We start from the raw sequence: 20,955 nt of genomic DNA, 5'->3' as shown, positions 1-20,955 counted from the left end.
TCAAAACATTTGCGAAACAGTTATACAGGAGCATGGATAGGACAGGTTTGGAGTGACATGGACCAAGCGCAGGCAGATGGGACTAGTGCAGCTGGGGCAGGTTGGCCGGTGCAGGGAAGCTGGGCCGAAGGGCCTGTTTGCACGCTGTATCACTGTACGATTATGAGAGGACTTTAGAGGGATATGGGCCTGTTTTCATGCGATGAGACAATGACTCAATGATATCTTGCTTACCGCAGAATATCAGATACTAGTTGTTGTGCAATACGTTGGTGAGGCTGCATTTGGAGTATTGCGTTCAGTTTTGGTCGCCCTGCTCTAGGAAGGACATCGTTAAGCTGGAGAGAATATTCTTGACAATGTTGCCAGCATTCTAGAATTAGACAGGTACATGCATAGTACAGGTTTGGAGGGATACATAGATACATAGAAAATAGGTGCAGGAGTAGGCCATTCGGCCATTCGAGCCTGCACCGCCATTCAATATGATCATGGCTGATCATCCAACTCAGTATCCCATGGGCATATGGGCCAAATGCAGGCAGGTGGGAGCAGTGTAGATGGGGCACGTTGGCTGTGTGGGCAAGTAGGACCGACGGGCCTGTTTCCACACTGTATGACTGTATTGCTCTATGACTATGGCAGACACAGAATGCTGGAGTAACTCAGCGGGACAGGCAGCATCTTGGAGAGAAGAAATGGGTGATGTTTCCGGACGAAGCCCTTCTTCAGACTGATCAGTCTGAAGAAGGGTCCTGACACGAAACTTCACCCATTCCTTCTCTCCCGAGATGCGGTCTGTCGCGTTGAGTTACTTCAGCATTTCATGTCGACGTGTGATTTAAACCAGCATCTGCAGTTCTTTCCTACATACTATGACCATGACTATGGCTCTATGACTTCCCTCACCCCCAGATATGTCCTCACCTTCCATCGACAAATACACCGTCAACAAGGCTTCCCCGTGTCGGTTACGGACTGAGCACAAGGCCGTCACGTCCTCCCATCCATCACCCCCTGTCAAGGTGAGGGAGCTATTCACCAGATGCCCGCTTGCTACCTGCCAGGTCTGGAAACGTCCGCGGGTTTGGTTTCCGTTGAGGTTGGCGAGGGGGAGGAGCCAGGTGAGCTCTGCTGGTGGGTTGCACCTGGCCGCACAAACACAGTTGATAATCTCAGATGTGCGAGTGCATCCCGAATCCCAGGAAATCTCTGGCGCATCTGGAGAGGGAGGAACAAGACACAAGAGAGTTGTGTAGCTCTGGAATTCTCTGCCAAAAAGGTAGTGGAGGCCAATTCTCTGTATGTTTTCAAGACAGAGTTAGATATTTCGCTTAGGGATATAGGAAAAAAGCAGGAACGGGGATACTGATTTTAAATTATCAGCGATTATCAGATTGAATGTTGATGCTGGCTCGAAGGGCCGAATGGCCGTCCCACTTTCGATGAGATCAAACGCAAAATGCCGGAGTAAACTCAGCGGGCCAGGCACAATCTCTGGTGAGAAGGAACTGTCCTATCTGATCCATCACCGCCCTTGGCAGCGCATTGTGGATGCTCTCCATGGTCTGTTGAACAGTTTACCAGGGACTACAATTACCTTGTACAAATACCATCGGTCTGAAGAAGGGCGTCGCCCCGAAAGTTCACCCTTTCGTTTTCTCCAGAGATGCTGCCTGTCCCGCTGAGTTACTCCACCATTTTGTGTCTATCGTCAGTAAACTGGGCTGGTGCAAGAACGCTGATACCCTGTACAAGAAGGGACAGAGTCGGTTGTACACTTTGAGAAGGCTGCGCTCCTTCTGATGCTGCAGATGCTCTACCAATTGGTGGTGGTCAGTGCCGTCTTCGCTGCCATGTGCTGGGACAGCAGGGCGAAGGCCGCGGACGCCAAAGGGATTAACAAGCTCATCATGAATTCTGGCTCCGTCCCGGGGGCGGAGTTGGATTTACGGAAGGTGGTCTTGGCGGGGAGGACGGCGGGAAGGATGCTCCTCAAACTGCGGAGCAGCCTGGACCATACAGCTCACCCCTTCCGTGACATACTTGTCAACCTGAGGAGCACCTTCAGCAACAGACAGCTTCCACCAAGATGCAGCACAGAACGTCACATGAGATCCTTCTTCCCTGTGGCTATCAAACTATACAACTACCCCTTCGGTCGTGGGGTAGACTGAGACTGACTCCCCACCTCCCCCCCACGTAATCTTTGCACGGCCCCCAAGCCTTTCCACTCGTCGCTTTAATTTCATGTTTAATTTATTTTGTGTTTTGTGTATTTTGTGTTGTTATGACTGTTGGCAAATCAATTTCCCTCATGGGATAAATAAAGTTTTTTTTTAATTTTCGCACATCTCCTTTACGATTTCCCCTCTCACCTTAAAGCTCTGCCATTTTCGCCAAGGGAAAAACCTTGACATTTTCATCATGGGAAAATATTCTGACTGTCTACCTTCTCTATGCATCTCATCTATCTATATTACTAAAAGTCTGTTCTTGACCGGTTTTGGCCATCGGTGCTGCGATTTCCGAGAGAACGCCGCAACCTACGGCTGTCATTTTTGATCACCTTGCTCAGAGCCCTCCTCCGCCGCATGTGTTCCGATGATTTTTCCCGTCGATTAAAAATGACAGAGATATTAATGTTTTTACAAAATTCCCCATTCTCTCTGCTGCCCCCGCTGGCGGCAGGGGGAATGGACTATAAAACCAGGAAGTGGTGTGCCGCACAGTCTGTTCAAGATGGAGGAAGGCAGAGGGTCACGTTTCTCTGAGCTGTGAATAGCACTGAACACATGTCAACTCAAATGTAAGTGTCCTTAGTGGTTCTACAATGCTTGCAGAATGTGTCTGTTGGTTCTAAAGCGTGCAAAAAAAGTGTCTATAGTTTCTAAAGCTTGCCAAAGAAATGTCTATTGGTTCTAAAGCTTGCAAAAAAAAATGTCTATTTATTCTAAAGCATGCAAGAAGTGTCTCTATTGGTTCTAAAGCTTGCAAAAAATGTCTCTATTGGTTCTAAAGCTTGCAAAAATATTTCTATTGGTTCTAAAGCTTGCAAAAATATGTCTATTGGTTCTAAAGCTTGCATAAATATGTCTATTGGTTCTAAAGCTTGCAAAAATATATTGGTTCTAAAGCTTGCAAAAATATGTCTATAGGTTCAAAAGCTGGCAAAAATATGTCTATTGGTTTTAAAGCTTGCTAAACAATGTCTATTGGTTCTAAAGCTTGCAAAAAAAATGTCTATTGGTTCAAAAGCTTGCAAAAAGTGTCTCTATGGGTTCTAAAGCTTGCACATAATGTCTCTATTGGTTCTAAAGCTTGCAAACATGTCTCTATTTGGTTCTAAGCTTGCAAAAATATGTCTATTGGTTCTAAAGCTTGCAACAATATGTCTATTGGCTCTAAAGCTGGCAAAAATATGTATATTGGTCCTAAAGCTGTCAAAAATATGTCTCTATCGGTTCTAAAGCTGGCAAAAATATGTCTCTATCGGTTCTAAAGCTGGCAAAAATATGTCTATTAGTTCTAAAGCTGGCAAAAATATGTCTATTAGTTCTAAAGCTGGCAAAAATATGTCTATTGGTTCTAAAGCTTGCAAAAAAAATATCTATGGGTTCTAAAGCATGCAAAACATATCTATTGGTTCTAAAGCTTGCAAAAAGTATCTCTATTGGTTCTAAAGCTTGCAAAAAAAAATGACTATTGGTTCTAAAGCTTGGGCGTGGCTTGAAGTTGAAAGGCACCACCTACTGCAAATTGTGGCTTGAAGTTGAAAGGCACTACTTACTGCAAATGGTGGCATGAAGTTGAAAGGCACTACTTACTGCAAATGGTGGCTTGGGAGCTTTGGCTTGAAGTTGAAAGGCACTATTACTGCAAATGGTGGCGGTTGCTTTGGTTTGAAGTTGAAAGGCACTACTTACTGCAAATGGCGGCTTGGGTGTGGCTGGGGAGTTGCTTGAAGTTGAAAGACATCACTACTGCAAATGGTGGCATGAAGTTGAAGGGCACTACTTACTGAAAATGGTGGATTGGTTGCTTTGGCTTGATGTTGAAAGGCACTACTTACTGCAAATGGTGGCATGGCTGCTTTGGCTTGAAGTTGAAAGCACCACTTACTGCAAATGGTGGCTTGGGAGCTTTGGTTTGAAGTTGAAAGGCACTACTTACTGCAAATGGTGGCTTGGTTGCTTTGGCTTGAAGTTGAAAGGCACTACTTACTGCAAATGGTGGCTTGGGTGTGGCTTGAAGTTGAAAGACACCATTTACTGCAAATGATGGCTTGGGTGTGGCTTGAAGTTGAAATACACCACTTACTGCAAATGGTGCCATGGGAGCTTTGAAGTTGAAAGGCACTACTTACTGCAAATGGTGGCTTGGTTGCTTTGGCTTGAAGTTGAAAGGCACCACTTACTGCAAATGGTGGCTTGGGTGTGGCTTGGGTGTGGCTTGAAGTTGAAATATACCACTTACTGCACATGATGGCTTGGGTGTGGCTTGAAGTTGAAAGACACCACTTACTGCAAATGGTGGGATATGAAGTTGAAAGGCACTACTTACTGCAAATTGTGGCTTTGGAGCTTTGGCTTGAAGTTGAAAGGCGCTATTACTGCAAATGGTGGCATGGTTCCTTTGGCTTGAAGTTGAAATGCACTACGTCCTGCAGATGGTGGCTTGGGTGCAATGTCTTGAAGTTAAAATGCATTACTTACTGGAAATGGGGTCGTGGGTGCATTGGCTTGAAGTTGAAAGGCACTACTTACTGCAAATGGTGGCTTGGTTGCTTTGGCTTGTAGTTGAAAGGCACTACTTACTGCAAATGGTGACTTGGATGCAATGGCTTGAAGTTAAAAGGCATTACTTACTGCAAATGGTGGTTTGGGTGCATTGGCTTGAAGTTGAAAGGCACCACTTACTGCAAATGGTGGCATGAAGTTGAAAGGTACTACTTACTGCAAATGGTGGCTTGGTTGCTTTGACTTGAAGTTGAAAGGCACCTTTTACTGCTAATGGTGGCTTGGGTGTGGCTTGTGTGTGGTTTGAATTTGAAAGCCACTACTTACTGCATATGGTGGCGTGCGTGCATTGGCTTGAATTTGTAAAGGCACTACTTACTGCAAATGGTGGCTTAGGTGCTTTGGCTTGAAGTTAAAAGGCACTACTGTAAATGCACTTACTTCCTGTTTGCACGGTATATTGATTTTAGATAAAACGCTACCACTTAAGGCTGTGATTTTTGGCCATCTTACTCATTCCCCCTCCGCTGAGCAGGTGCAGAGAATTATTCTCATCAATTAAAAATAAAAGTGTTATTAGTTTTTAAAAAAATGTTGAGAATCTCTCTCCTGTCAATCACTCCATGAAAGCCACACCTTTTCCTTTGAGGGGGGGGGGGGTGGGGTTATAAAACCCGTAAATGTGGGTGTGGCTCAGTCTCTGCAAGATGGAGGAGGGAGAGGTCACGACTCGCTGTCTTTAGTGGCTTTGCACCATACTTCAAATGGTGTGAAACTGCACTTGAATTTGGTGGCCTTGCACCCTGCTAGAAATGGTAAGAAGCTGCACTTGAATTTGGTGGCCTTATACACTGCTTGAAATAGAATTTCAAGGATAAGCCGTGAGTCAACTACCAGGCCACCAGCCGTGAGTGAGTGAGTTGCCAGCACATCAGGCTTGATTGACTGAGACGCCAGCCCAATAATCAATTTGGCGCACAATTTGTACACTAGCCCTCTGGAAACCAGTCCCTTCAGTCCACAGCACCCATACTAGCGCTCCATAAAGCCCCCCCTCCCCCCCAACTGGCCACCAATATTAGAATTGGTGGAGAGGTGGAATATTGCGTTGGATGACCAGCCCTCCTGTGTGATGCTGGGATCCAACGGGTCCCACTTAGTCTAGTAGCTTTATATAGTTCTATTAGGTCTCCCATCAGCCTTTGAACTGGGTGGTGAGCCTGTGGAATTCAATGCCACGGCCGGGAAGTCAGTGGCTATATTCAACGTAGAGATAGATACATTCTTGAATAAATCGGCTGTCAGAGGGTATGGGGGTTACGCAGGAGTATGGAATTAGGAGGGAGAGATAGAACAGCCATGATTGAATGGCGGAGTAGACTTGATGAGCCGAATGGCCTAATTCAGCTCAAATCGCTTATGACCATATGAACTCCATGGGAAACAATCCAAATCTTCCCAACCTCTTCTTTGGCTTCGTTTAGTTTATAGATACAGAGCGGAAACAGGCCCTTCGGGCCACCTTGTCCGCGCCGACCAGCACACGAACACTGTCCTCCACACACTGGGGATAATTTTCAAATATACCAAGTCAATTAACCTACGTCAATTAACCGCACGACTTGATTGTGGGAGGAAACCGGAGCTCGTGGAGTAAGCCCGTGCAGGTCAAGGGGTGAACTTACAAACTCCATAAACACAAGCACCCGTGGTCAGGATCGAACCCGGCTCTCTGGTGCTGTGAGACACAAACTCTACCGTTGAACCACTATGCCCCCTTTAAAACTCCTTATTGCTAATACTCTCGAATCCATGCAGCATTCTGCACCCTGGCCACATCCTTCCTGTAGTGAGGTGACCAAAGCTGCACACAATGTTTCAAACGATTTTATCTAATCTTCCTCATCTTTAAGCGGGGATAGGAAATATTGGAAAAATGTTGTCAAGCAGGAAATGGTACTGAGAAGATTTACGAGGAATTTGCCAGGAATCGAGGGCCTGAGCTATAGCGAAAGATTGAGCAGGCTGGGACTCTATTCCTTGGAGCGCAGGAGGATGAGGGGTGGTCTTATAGATGTGTCTAAAATCATGAGAGGAATAGTTCGGTAGACGCACCGAGTCTCTTGCCGAGAGCAGGTGAATCTGGGACTAGAGGACATAGGTTCAATGTGAAGGGGAAAATATATAACATTAATCTAGGGGGGTTGTGGCGGGTCCCAAGGGTCGGGCCATCTCAACTATCAAACCCCTCGTCACGGGAATGTTTGAGTCCAGAGGCGGCCCTTAACTGGAGGGATAAAAGGCAAGGGTTTGGGTGCCAACTTCCTCTTGCGGACATCTCTGATACTAAGAAGGCCATTATAAAAGGTACCTCCCGAAACACCTGGCTCCTCGCTTTCATTTCGGGAACGACACCCCACAGGGTGACATTTTCATACAAAGGGTAGAAGGTGTATGGAACGAGTTGCCAGATGAGGTAGTTGGGGAAGGGACACTCGCAGCGTTTACGAAACAGACAGTTACATGGATAGGACAGGTTTGGATGGATATGGGTCAAAGATGGGCAAGTGGGACTAATCTAGCTGAGACATGTACGCCGTTGAAAGCAATTAGAGCCGACGAGCCAGTTTCCACGCTGGATCACCCACTATGACTATGCCTTTATGGCTCTATAACTCCATGGTTCTCTGAAATGGCAGGATAATGGGGATAGGAGGGAGAGTGAACGCTGGCGCGCTTTGGCTGCCGCTGCTCTCTCTTCACACTGTGTTTTTGATTTTCTGTTTTTGGATTGAATTCTGTTTTTAATTTGTGTCTCTGTGATGTCTTTATTACTTGTTATATTCCGATTATATGTTATTCCGATTACTATGTAAGGTGTCCTTGAGATGTCTGAAAAGCGCCCATTAAATACAATTTATTATTATTATTATTAGAGATAGTTCAGCCATGATTGAATGGTGGAATGGACGGCCATTCGGCTACCTAATTCTGGTCCTATCACTTATGACCTTATGACGTTTCGAGGGATGTGCCAGTGTGTATCTACTCACATTCTACAGTGAGGGTCACATCCCTCTCTGCTGTCCCGTGTTCATTCTCCGCCACACACTGATAGACCCCAGCATCCTGCCGTGTAAGCTGAGGGAACTCCATCCACAGCTCGTTGCTGGAACGTGTTGTGTTCAGCGTGACACCGAGATGTCCCCACGTCAGGTTAGATGTTGGGAAACTCTGGACGGAGCAGAGGATCGCTGCAGAGTTCCTTTCCTTTAAACTGATCCGGGAACTGTTCGCGTCGTCGTGGGAAGTGATTGAGGGATTCCGCGGAGCATCTAAAAACAAACAAAGGTTTAAACGTGTTCATTGTGCAGAATTACACGTGTCAACCAGGACACTACGGAGAGAAAAGTTGAAGTACGAATGTGACCAGTCTGAAGAAGGGTCTCGACGCGAAACGTCACCTATTCCTTCGCTCCAGAGATGCTGTCAGACCCGCTGAGTTACTCCAGCTTTTTGTGTCTATCTTCGGTTTAAACCAGCACCTGCCGTTCCTTCCTACACATTGTGTGTGCTGCACTGCGAAATCTCCTCAAGCTATGTTTATTTTGAAGAAGTTCTCCTCCTCTTTCATAGAAACATAGAAACATAGAAAATAGGTGCAGGAGTAAGCCATTCGGCCCTTCGAGCCTGCACCGACATTCAATATGATCATGGCTGATCATTCAACTCAGTATCCTGTACCAGACTCCTCTCCATACCCCCTGATCCATTTAGCCACAAGGGCCGCATCTAAATCCCTCTTAAATATAGCCAATGAACTGGCCTCAATTACCTTCTGTGGCAGAGAGTTCCAGAGATTCACCACACTCTGTGTGAAAAATGTTTTTCTCATCTCGGTCCTAAAGGATATCCCCTTTATCTTTAAACTGTGACCCCTTGTCCTGGACTTCCCCAACATCGTGAACAATCTTCCTGCATCTAGCCTGTCCAACCTCTTAAGAATTTTGTAGGTTTCTATAAGATCTCACCTCAGTCTTCTAAATGCTAGCCAGTACAAGCCGAGCGTATCCAGTCTTTCTTCATATATCCAGTCTTTCTTCATAGACTTTCATAGACTTTCATATTCATAGTCTTTCCGACGAGAGTTCGAGTCATAGGGTGATAGTGTGGAAACAGGCCCTTCGGCCCAACTTGCGGACACCGGCCAACATGTCCCAGTTACACCAGTCCCACCTGCCCGCATTTGGCCCATACCTATCCAAACCTGTCTTATCCATAGGAACATAGAAACATAGAAACAAGATACAGGAGGAGCCCATGCGGCCCTTCGAGCCAGCACCTCCATTAATTGTGGTCATGGCTGATCGTCCCCTATCAATAACCCGTGCCTGCCTTATCCCCATGTCCCTTGACCCCAATAGCCCCTGGATATCTATCTAACTTTCTCTTAAATCCATCCAGTGATTTAGCCTCCATTGTCCTCTGTGGCAGGGAATTCCATAATTTCACAACTCTCTGGGTGAAAACGTTTTTTCTCACCTGAGTCTTAAATTACCTCCCCTTTATTCTAAGACCGTTGCCCGTGGTTCTGGACTCGCCCAACATTGGGAACATTTTTCCTGCATCTAGCTTGGCCAGTCCTTTAATAATTTTATACGTTTCTATAAGATCCCCCTCATCGTTCTAAACGCCAGTGAATACAAGCCTATTATTTTTAATATTTCCTCATATGACAGAACCGCCATCCCAGGGATCAATCTCGTGAACGTGAAGCTGCACTGCTTCAATCACAAGGATGTCCTTCCTCAAATTAGGAGACCAAAACTGTACACAATACTCCAGATGTGGTCTCACCAGAGCCCTGTCTATCTGTTTGTTAATCGCAGGGAAAGTCCATGCCTCACCTATCTCCTCTGTCAGATTGTTCCATACACCAACTATACTTTGTATGAAAAACCACCCCTCAGATTACTATTAAATCGTTTCCCCTTCATCTTGAACCTGTGTCCTCTGGTCCTCGATTCCCCTATTCTCGGCATAAGCCTCTGCGCATCTACCCGAACTATTCCTCTCATGATTTTATACACCTCCATAAGATCACCCCTCATCCTCCTGCGCTCCAGGGTATAGAGACCCAGGCTACTCAACCTCTCATTATAACTCAGACCCTCTAGTCCTAGCAGCATCCTCATAAATCTTCTCTGAACCACTTCAAGCTTGAAAATATGTTTCCTATAACATGGTGCCCAGAACTGAACACAATATTCTAAATGCGGTCTCATTCACGTCTTATACACCTACAACACGATTACCCAACTTCTATACTCAATACTCTGTCTAATGAAGGCCAGTGTGCCTAAACCTTTTTTAACCACCCGAGCTACCTGCGCCTCGACCATCAAGGAACCTTGCACCAGTACTGCTAGATCCAAGATCTTTCAAGTGAGAGTTAGATAGGGCTCTTAAAAATCGCGGATTCTGGGGATATGGGGAAAAGGCAGGAACGGGGTACTGATTGGGGATGATCAGCCATGATCACATTGAATGGCGATGCTGGCTCGAAGGGCCAATCGGCCTACTCCTGCACGCATTGTCTATTGTCTATTGTCAATCCATCGGCTCTTCAACTCTACCCACAGGCCTACCATTAACTGTGTAGGTCCTGCTCTTGTTAGACGTCCCAAGATGCAACATCTCTCATGTATATGATTTAAATTCCATCACGCATTCCTCAGCTCATCTGGCCAATCGATCAAGATCCTGCTGCAATCTTTCACAACAATGCAGTTCTGCCACATCCTCTCTCACTGCTCGCCATCCGTGTTGCCTCCTGCTCCCCGATCTTACATTCATTGTTCATTATCTCTCTACATCACCGTCTGTATCTCTCGGTTACCTTATCCGTAACCAGTCTAAAGAAAGGCGTCGATCTGAAACGTCGCCCGTTCCTTCTCTCCAGAGTTACTCTCTGTCCCGCTGAGTCAGTCCAGCTTTAATGTGTCCATCCTCAGTATGTAAGCTGGCCAATAATGCAAAATAGTAGAGCAAGAGTTCCTACGGATATATAAAGAGTAAAATAAGATGCAAGATTGGATGTTGGGCCGGCTAATCATCCCCAATCAGTACCCCGTTCCTGCCTTCTCCCCATATCCCCTGACTCCGCTATCTTTAAGAGCCCTGTCTAGCTCTCTCTTGATAGTATCCAGAGAACCGGCCTCCATCGCCCTCTGAGGCAGAGAATTCCACAGACTCATAACTCTCTGTGAAAAAAGTGTATCGTCATCCCCGTTCAAAATGGCTTACCCCTTATTCTTAAAGTATGGCCACTGGTTCTACACTCCCCCCAACATCGGGAACATGCTTCCTGCCTCTAGCGTATCCAAACCCTTAATAAACGTATACGTTTCAATAAGATACCCTCTCATCCTTCTAAACTCCAGAGTATACAAGCCGAGCCGCTCCGTTCTCTCAGCATATGACAGTCCCGCCATTCCGGGAATTAACCTTGAAAACCTACGCTGCACACCCTCAAAAGCAAGAATGCCCTTCCTCAAATTAGGGGACCAAAATTGCGCTCAATACCCCAGGTGTGGTCTCGCCAGGGCCCTATACAACTGCAGAAGGATCTCCTTGCTCCTATACTCAACTCCTCTTGTTAAAAAGGCGAACATGACAATCGCTTTCTTCACTGCCTGCTGTACCTGCATGCTTACTTTCATTGACTGATGAACAAGGACCCCCCAGATCCCGTCTTGCATCACCTTTTCTCGACTTGACACAATTTAGATAGTAATCTGCCTTTTTCTTTTTCATTCCAAAGTGGACAACTTCACATTGATCCACATTATACTGAATCTGCCATGCATCTGCCCAACTCACCCAACCAGTCCAAGTCACCCAGCATTCTCATGGCATCCTACTTATAGATCACACTGCCACCCAGCTTTGTGTCATCGGCAAATTTGTTTCTTTGAATCCTTCATCTAAATCCTTGATATATATTGTAAATAGCTGCGGTCCCAGCAACGAGCCTTGCGGTACCCAATTATTCACTGCCTGCTATTCTGAAGGGGCCCCGTTAATTCTTACTCTGGTGCTTTATCGGCCTCTAGTCCCGTCAGTCGACCCAGCACCATATCCTGCCTAATGTGGATTACCTTCTGTTCCTCCGTCACCCCAGATCCTCTGGCCACTAGTACATCAGGTAGATAGTTTGTGTGCTCCTTAGTGATGACGGATCCAACGTACCTGTTCAACTCATCTGCCATTTTCATGTTCCCCATAATAAATTCACCTTTTTCATTCTTCAACAGTAAATAAAAGACGTACCTCACCTGAAACATCACCAACCCTTGTCTTCCAGCATCGACGGCCTGAGGTGCGGGGAGTTTTGTGCAGGCTGGGACTCTTTTGAGCGCAGGGGGATGAGGGGTGATCTTACAGAGGTGTACAAAACCATTGAGAGGAATTGATCGGGTAAACACACAGAGTATCTTGCCCAGAGTAGGGGGAATCGAGTACCAGAGGACATAAATTTAAGATGAGATGGGAGAGATTTAAAGGAACCGAAGGGTAACCTTTGTCCACACAATGGGTGCTGGGTGTATGTATGCCTGCCAGAGAAGATAGTTGATGCGGGGACTATCTCAACGTTTAAGAAACAGTAGACGGGTACATGGACAGGACAAATTTGAATGGATTTGGGCCAAACGCGGGCATGTGGGACGTGTAGATGGGGCATGTTGGCGGATTGACTACATCTGCACCTCACGCGTGACAATTCGCACCACAGCCACTCCCTTTTCTCCCCTCTCCCACCGGGCAAAATGTACAGAAGTGTGAATACGCACACCTCCAGATTCAGGGACAGTTTCTGTCCAGCTGTTATCAGGCAACTGAACCAACCTACCACAACCAGAGAGCAGTCCTAAATTACTATTGTACTATATTTAATTGGATATTACTGGATTTTTTCTTGAATTAAACGTTATTCCCTTATCGTCTACGTCTACACAGTGGGTGGCACTATTGCAATCGCGAAGACATAAAAAAACTGTAGTAATTTAAGGGACAGGCTGCATCTCTGGCGATAAAAAAAGGGTGACGTTTCGGGTCGAGATCCTTCTTCAGATTACAGGGAGAGTTTGAGCAGGCTTGGATTCTATTCTTAGGTTTAAGATAAGATGGAAGATGATTTAATGGATCCTGAGGCGTAAATTGTTTCCACACAGGTGGTTGGTGTATGGAACGTGCTGCCGGAGGAGGTAGTTGAGACTGGGACCACTGCAACGTTCAAACAATAGTTGGACAGGAAACATAGATAGGACTTGTTTTGAGGGATATGTGCCGAAGTCGGGCAGATAGGATTAGTGTAGATGGGGCTTGTTTGCCGGTGTTGGCAAGTTGGGCCGAAGGGCTTGTTTCCACGCTGTAAGATTTTATTGAGATGCTCCAGCAATTTGTGTTTTAAGCAACGTGAGGAGCGACAATTGATAAAGGGAGGCATTGAAGGTTTCTGGGTAGAAAAACCAATATGTCAGGCATAGGTCAGACAGGCTACACACAGGTGGGGAACACAAAATACTGTACATGTGGGCGGCACGGTGGCGCAGTTGGTACTGTTGCTGCGTCACCGCGCTAGAGTCCCGGGTTCGATCCTGACCACCGTTGCCTGTCTGTACGGAGTTTGCACGTGCTCGCAGTGACCTGTGTGGGGGTTCTCCGAAGTCTTGAGGGTGTGTGTGTTTCAGTGAGTGCAAGAGAGAGAGAGAGAGAGAGAGAGAGAGAGAGAGAGAGAGAGAGAGAGAGAGAGAGAGAGAGAGAGAGAGAGAGAGAGAGAGAGAGAGAGAGAGAGAGAGAGAGAGAGAGAGAGAGAGAGAGAGAGAGAGAGAGAGAGAGAGAGAGAGAGAGAGAGAGAGAGAGAGAGAGAGAGAGAGAGAGAGAGATAGAGAGAGAGAGAGAGAGAGCGTGTATATGCGATTGTTTGTGAGAGAATGTGCGTGTGTTTGTGTGAATCAGTGTTGCACGAGGGAGAGTGAGTGTGTGTGTTTGAGATTGTTTGTGAGATGATGTGTGTGTGTGTTTGAGTAAGTGTGTGTGTGTGTGTGTGAGAGAGAGAGAGGGAGTGAGAGAGAGCATGTGTGTGTGTGATGGTTTGTGTGAATATGTGTGTGTTTGAATGAGTGAGTGAGTGTGTGTGACGGAGAGGGAGTGAGTGAGTGAGTCAGAATGAGAGGGAGAGGGGGATCTTGCGTGTGTGAGATAGTGTTTGTGAGAAAGAGAATGTGTGTGTGTGAGAGGAGAACGCGTGTGTGTGTGTGATGGTTTGTGAGAGAATGTGTGTGTGTGTTTCAGTGAGTGTGTGAGAGTGAGAGTGAGTGTGTGTGAGAGTGAGTGTGTGTGGGAGAGATGGTGTTCATGTGTGCGACATAAATAATGTGTGTGTGAGAGAGAGAGGGGTAGAGGGAGTGTGTGTGAGTGTGTTAAAATGCGTGAGATTGTGTGCTGAATTCCAGCATCTCTCGTGGGCCAATAATCCATCTGCCTTCATAGACATGCCAGTGTGTGTCTACTCACATTCTACAGTCAGGGTCACATCCCTCTCTGCTGTCCCGTGTTCATTCTCCGCCAAACACCGGTAGACCCCAGCATCCTGCGGTATCAGCTGAGGGAACTTCATCCATAGCACGTTGCTGGAACGTGTTGTGTTCAGCGCGACATCGAGATGTCTCCACCTCAGGTTAGATGCTGGGAAACTCTGGACGGAGCAGAGGAACGCGGCAGAGTTTCCTTCCTTTATACTGACCCAGGAATTGATCACTTTGTTGGTGGAATTGATTGAGAGATTTTGGGGGGCATCTGAAAACAGATAAAATAGAACAATCAGTTTTGCGGCACTTTCAGTGATGCTTAGATAGTAAAAGGCTTTAGTCTTCAGATTTTAGAGATACAGCGTGAAAACAGGCCCTTCAGCTCACCGAATCCACGCCGACCATCGATCACACATTCACATACCAGTTATATGTTTAGTTCAGAGAAACAGTATGGAAAAGGGCCCTTCAACCGACGAGTCCGTGTCGACGATCGATCATCCGTTGACGCACTGGTTCAGTGTTTATGGAAAATGAGAGATATATACAATGGGGCGGAGAGAGATATAAAACAAAGAATGAATTATATGCAAAAAATTAACGATGATAAAGGAAACAGATCATTGTTAGCTGTTTGTTGCGTGGGAACGAGAAGCTGGTGCGACTTGGGTGGGGGATGAATGGAGAGAGAGGGAATGCCGGGGTTACTTCGAGTTAGATACTTCAATATTCATACCACTGCGAAATTATGACATGCTTATTCTCCAATTTGCAGTTAGCCTCACGCTGACAACGATGGAGTCCTAGGACAGAAAGGTAAGTGTGGGAATGGGAAGGAGAATTGATGTGTGGGAATGGGAAGGAGTCTGAAAAGGGATCTCGTCCCGAAACGTCACCCATTCCATCTCACCAGAGTTTCCTTCCTTGACACAGACCCGGTAACTGTTCGCGTCGTCGTGGGAAATGATTGAGAGACTCCGTGGAGCATCTAAAGACAAATCAAGTTTAACCATGTTCACACGGCAGAATTCCTCGTGCCAACCAGGACACTATGGTGTTGATTTGATTAGTACGAGTATCCGAGGTTATGGGGCGAACGCAGGAGAAAGGAATTGGGAGAGAGATTAATCAGCTATGATTAAATGGCAGAGTGGACGTTGGGCCGAATGGCCTAATACTTCTCCTGGCGCCTATGACCTTATGTGCCAGTACTGCTAATAGATTATTGCTGTTTCTGTACAATAAACGATATCCGTACTTACATTGCACAGTCAGTGTGAGATTCTGCTCCGATGAGACAGTTGGGTATGTGACTCTGCAGGTGAGGTTTTGCCCGTGATGTTTGAGCGCTGGGGTCAGGGACAGAACAGAAGTATATTTCCGAGTGTCTCCCCGCTGAGTTACGCTGCGTGAGGCTGACGGTGGTTCATCAGCGGGGTTGACCCATGTTAAGGTGGGGTCTGTTCCATTACACGTGGTTTTGAAGGAGCAGGTCACGTTCACAGGCTGGCCTGCCACCATTTCAGCAGGGAATATCGTGGGTTGATCTGTGAAATCTAAAGCACAGAGAAACTGATACTTTTAGGTAAATGTCACTAGATACATCGTTCAAATCAAAATCTCAGTCCCACACGAGGAAGGATATTTTTACAAGGAAGTGTGAAAATGCAATCCTTCAGATTATCAAGGACGAGTCTGTGCCCGGTCACTCCCTCTTCTTCCCGCTCCCATCGGGCAAAGGTTAAAGAAGTGTGAACATGCACACCTCCATATTCAGGAGCAGTTTCTTCCCGCCTGTTATCAGGCAACTGAACCATCCTACCACAACCAGAGACCGATCCTGAACCACTATCCACCTCAGCGGAAAGACTATACATGATTGCAATCGAGCCATTTGCAGAGTATGGATACGTGATAAGGGAATAACGTTTAGTGCAAGTAAAGCCAGCAAAGTCCGATCAAGGATAGTTCGATGGGTCACCACTGAAGTCGACAGTAGTTCAGCACTGCACTCTTGTTGTGGTAGGATGGTTCAGTTGCCTGATAACAACTGGGAAGAAAAGGTTGAGTGAATGGGTGCATTATACGGAGCACTTACCAATAACTCTGAGTTCTGTTACAGGGTGGTAGTTGTAACGATACCCCCCTCCGAAATAAACTCTGAAAAAATAAGGACCTGCATCTTGCTGAGTGACGTTGTCTATAACCAGGGAACAGTCGCTGTCTCTCAGGACTCCTGACAGCCGGGTCCGATGATGAAATATTGTTGATTCTAGACTGGGATCCCCGGAGTGGAAGGCCACAGAATCTTCGTTGTTCGTCTCACTGTTATACCAGATTCCAGTCCGTGGTTCATTGTTTAGATACGACGGGTACCTGTAGTGACAAGGAATCCGTGCACACAAACCATTCTGCGCCGTCACATCTGGTGGAGTGTCCGCAATCCACTGTCCCGACATCACGGCTGAGGAGAGAGGGAACAATCTTTAGCAGTGAACACCCTGTCTTTGCACTGGACTTGCTTTCCACACCCTTTTATCCTGCGCTGTGGGCCTGGTGTGTACAGAGCGGAGAAGAGCGGCATGGTGGCGTAACGGTAAGCCTCCCTCATCACCGCCCCTCCCACAGTGCGTCACTCCCTCCTCACTGCCCCTCCCACAGTGTGTGTCACTCCCTCCCACAGTGTGTTACTCCCTCCTCACCGCCCCTCCCACGGTGCATCACTCCCTCCTCACCGCCCCTCCCACAGTGCATCACTCCCTCCCACAGTGCGTCACTCCCTCCTCACCGCCCCTCCCACAGTGCGTCACTCCCTCCTCACCGACCCTCCCACAGTACATCACTCCCTCCTCACTCTCCCAACCTCAGTGCGTCACTCCCTCCTCTCTGCCCCTCCCATAGTGCGGCGTTCCCTCCTTTGCGATACAATATTCAATCTGCCATTTCACCATGCCCACTCTATCAACCTGTCCAGGTCTTTCTGCAGGGTTCCTGCTTTCTCTACACAACCTGCCCCTCCACCAATGTTCGTATCATCCGCAAACTTGGCCACAAAGCCTTCGACCCCCTCGTCCAAATCATTACTACACAACGTGAAGAGGAGTGGTGTGCAGGAATGAAATGCAGATGCTGGTTTACTCCGGAGATAGAGACAAATGTCGGGAGTAACTCAGGCAGCGTCTCGGGAGAGAAGGAATGGGCGATGTTTTGGTTCGAGACCCTTCTTCAGACTGTAAGTTACGGGAAAGGGAAACGATAGTTATTGACACGGATGTAGACAGATACAGAACACTGAATGCAAAAAAGAAGATATGCAAAAAAGTAATGATGATAAAGAAAACAAGCCATTATTAGCTTTCAAGATGGCGGCGCTGCCTTAGCAGCTGCGGCTCGCCTGCAGTCCGTTTGTTTTTTTTCTTTTTTGGTTTGTTCTTTTGTCCTGTTTTAGTTCTTTTTTGGTTTTATTTCATTATGTTGTGTATGTGTGTGGGTGGGGGTGGGGGTGGGGGGGGGGGGGGGGTGGGGGTGGGGGGTGTGGGGGGGGGGGGAGAAACGTGTTTTGGTCTCTTCCTTCGGGGGGATGCGACTTCTGTTGTCGTATCCCCCGTGTCCGTCTCCATCTGCGCCGAGGCCTCATAGCGGAACTGGCGGCCTCGGAGCTGGGGCAGCGTTCCAGCGGCAACATCGGAGCTGTGGCGTTCCGGCGGCAGCGGCGACCCGACATCGGTGCTGTGGCGGCCCGGCGGCAGCGGCGACCCGACATCGGATCTGTGGCGGTCCGGCGGCAGCGGCGACCCGACATCGGTGCTGTGACGTTCCGGCGGCAGCGGCAGCGGCGACCCGACATCGGATCTGTGGCGTTCCGGCGGTAGCGGCAGCGGTGACCCGACATCGGTGCTGTGGCGGCCCGGCGGCAGCGGCGACCCGACATCGGTGCTGTGGCGTTCCGGCGGCAGCGGCGACCCGACCTCGGAGGATCGGCCACGGGCCCGGTGGACGACAACGTCGGGAGCTAACAGATCGCCTCGGAGCAGAGGGAGAACAAGGAGGGAAGAGAGAGGACTTTAAGAATTATGCCTTGTGATTTTTGCCAGTGCCTGGTGAACTCACTGTGGTGGATGTAACATTTGTGTTTATTGTGTGTTTTGTCATTGTTATTATATGTATGACTGCAAGGCAACGAAATTTCGTTCAGAACGAAAGGTCTGAATGACAATAAAGGCTACTTTGACTTTGATTTTGACTTTGTTTGTTGGGTGAAAAAGAGAAGCTGGTGCAACTTGGGTGGTGGAGGGATAGCGAAAGGGAAAATGCGGGGTTTATTTGAAGTGAAATAAATCATTATTCATACCACTGGGTTGCAAGCTTCCTAAGCGAAATATAACATTCTGTTCCTCCAATTTGCATTGGGTCTCCCTCTCACAGTGCAGGTAGCCCAAGACAGAAAGGTCTGTGTGGGAATGGCGAGGGAAATTAAACTGTTTGGCAAACGGGAGATCAGGTAGGTCCAGGCGGACTGAGCAATGGTGTTCATCGAAACGATCGTTGCGACCCCAGCACAGACCCCTGCGGTACTCGGCTAATCGCTGGCAGCCAACCAGTACAATCCTTCTCGCCCTTAAACACTTCTAATTTGCTGCTGATTTTACCTTGGAGAAAGGAGAAAAGGAAGAACGATCTCCCGATCATTGTCTGATCCCAGATATCCCGTCAGTTACGCGGCCTCCCGGTCTGGAAAAGAAAATGATTGCGGTAAAACCAGCGACCAATTGGAATATTGTGAGCTATTTTGAGACCCGTATTTGATGAAGGATGTAATGGCTCTCATCCCAGGAATGAGTCGGTATACATATGATGAGCTTTTGACAGCACTGGGCCTGTATTCGCTTGACTTTAGATGAATGACGAGGGACCTCATTGAAACTTACCAAATAGTGAAAGACCTGGATAGAGTGGATGTGGATAAGATAGTTCCGTTGGTGGGAGATGTTATATTCCGGACAGCAGGTTGAATAACAACTTACACGCAAGTTGCCTGGATCACGAAAGAGAGATGTATTACCCAACATTCCCAGCTTATATTGAACACCAACTCATTGACACACAGATGAATATGCATGAATACATTACACTGTTCTCCTATTTTAAAGTAATAAATCTAAGTACTCAGTTACAATTTGGTTGTTGTGATACTCGATTTAAACCAGTATTTACGAATTTCTAAATGATAACATAATATATTTATTTTACATATCTACACATTTTCGTTTTACTTATACAGCGAGTTACTTAACTTACAAACCAAACCTGACTACATGTTTACGGATCCAGCCTGATGGCCGATCTGTGACACGTGTAACAGGTTTAGATGTTGACTCAGCCGTAGTCTTGTTTGGCTCTGTTTTATTACCCTGACTTTGACCAGAATAATCTGTTTCTTAGTCTGTGCTAATTGAACGTTGTGTTTCAATCAGAGTTGTCTCTGCCAACTCACTTTCAGATACAACTTTGGGATTAGGACTTCATGCTTAGTTTTTGGTTTATCTTTGGCTGGAATCATTTGATTAACATGAACACTTCTTATCCTATTTCCAACTTCATCTAAATATCTGTTTGTACCACACACTTCCACTATTTTCCCAAAATCCCATTTGTCTCCTCTGGACTTGTTGGGAGGACTGAGACCACGAGTCTGCTTATCAGGCTTGAAGTACCTCTCCTTTTTGTGGGAGTCAAAATGGCGTTTTTGACTTGACTGTTTTTGCTCCACTCTCAAGGCCAAATTGGGTTAAACTAGACTTAGGCGTATTCTTAGCCTTCTCTTCAACAACAGTTGCGCAGGTGATTAACCCGTTGTTGTGTGTTGTGTGGTTCTGTACGTCAGCAAGAAACTAGCCAATGGATGTTTCATGCTGAGTTTTGAACTACTCTGCAAAACCTCTTACATGAGAGCATCTTTGACAATTCAAACATACTTTTCCACTGCCCCGTTAAAGGCTGGATGGTATGGGGGAACAAGTGTGTGTTTTACTCCATTCCGCTGCAAAAACTCTTTGAACAGTTCTGAACGAAACTGAGGCCCGTAATCAAAAACAAGTTCTTCCGGTAAACAATGGCATGCACAAATTGATCTCAACTCATCTATGGTACACTCAGTAGTAGTACTTGAATCCGGATGCTTCACCTCAATCCATGTGGAATGACTATCTACTAATACCAGATATTGATCATTACCCTTTTCACAAAAATCTACATGATCTCTCTGGAAAGGTCTCCTTGGCCATGACCAGGGTTGCAGTGGTGTTTTTGGTGGTTTACTCCGGAAATGTTGGCAGATAGTACATTTGGTCAACAGTGACTCGATGTCACTGTCAATAGCAGGCCAATACACAACACTTCTGGCAATTGACTTCATAGTTAAGGTAAATCATGTCTGACGAATCTTATAGAATTTTTCGAGGGTGTAGAGTGGATAATGGAGAACCGGTGGATGTGTTATATCTGGACTTCCAGAAGGCTTTCGACAAGTTCCTACATAAGAGATTAGTATACAACCGTAAAGCACATAGTAATGGGGGTTCAGTATTGATGTGGATATAGAACTGGCTGGCAGACAGGAAGCA

General features: G+C 46.8%; 1 protein-coding gene across 1 annotated transcript; it reads right to left on the bottom strand.

The window, feature by feature from the left end:
* Positions 1-298: 298 nt before the first annotated feature.
* LOC116966206 (myelin-associated glycoprotein-like) lies at positions 299-19,037 on the bottom strand. Its single transcript, XM_033012354.1, has 7 exons — positions 18,982-19,037; positions 16,431-16,796; positions 15,595-15,888; positions 7,938-8,074; positions 7,793-7,853; positions 928-1,221; positions 299-318 (listed from the first exon to the last, which is right to left on the bottom strand). The coding sequence occupies exons 1-7, from the start codon at positions 19,019-19,021 to the stop codon at positions 299-301; spliced, it is 1,212 nt and encodes a 403-aa protein (XP_032868245.1). The 5' UTR covers positions 19,022-19,037.
* Between the last annotated feature and the right edge of the window lie 1,918 nt (positions 19,038-20,955).

Source organism: Amblyraja radiata, chromosome 36 (genome assembly GCF_010909765.2).
Source record: "Amblyraja radiata isolate CabotCenter1 chromosome 36, sAmbRad1.1.pri, whole genome shotgun sequence".
NCBI classification, from domain to species: domain Eukaryota; kingdom Metazoa; phylum Chordata; class Chondrichthyes; order Rajiformes; family Rajidae; genus Amblyraja; species Amblyraja radiata.
This window is presented reverse-complemented; position numbering and strand designations above follow the sequence as displayed.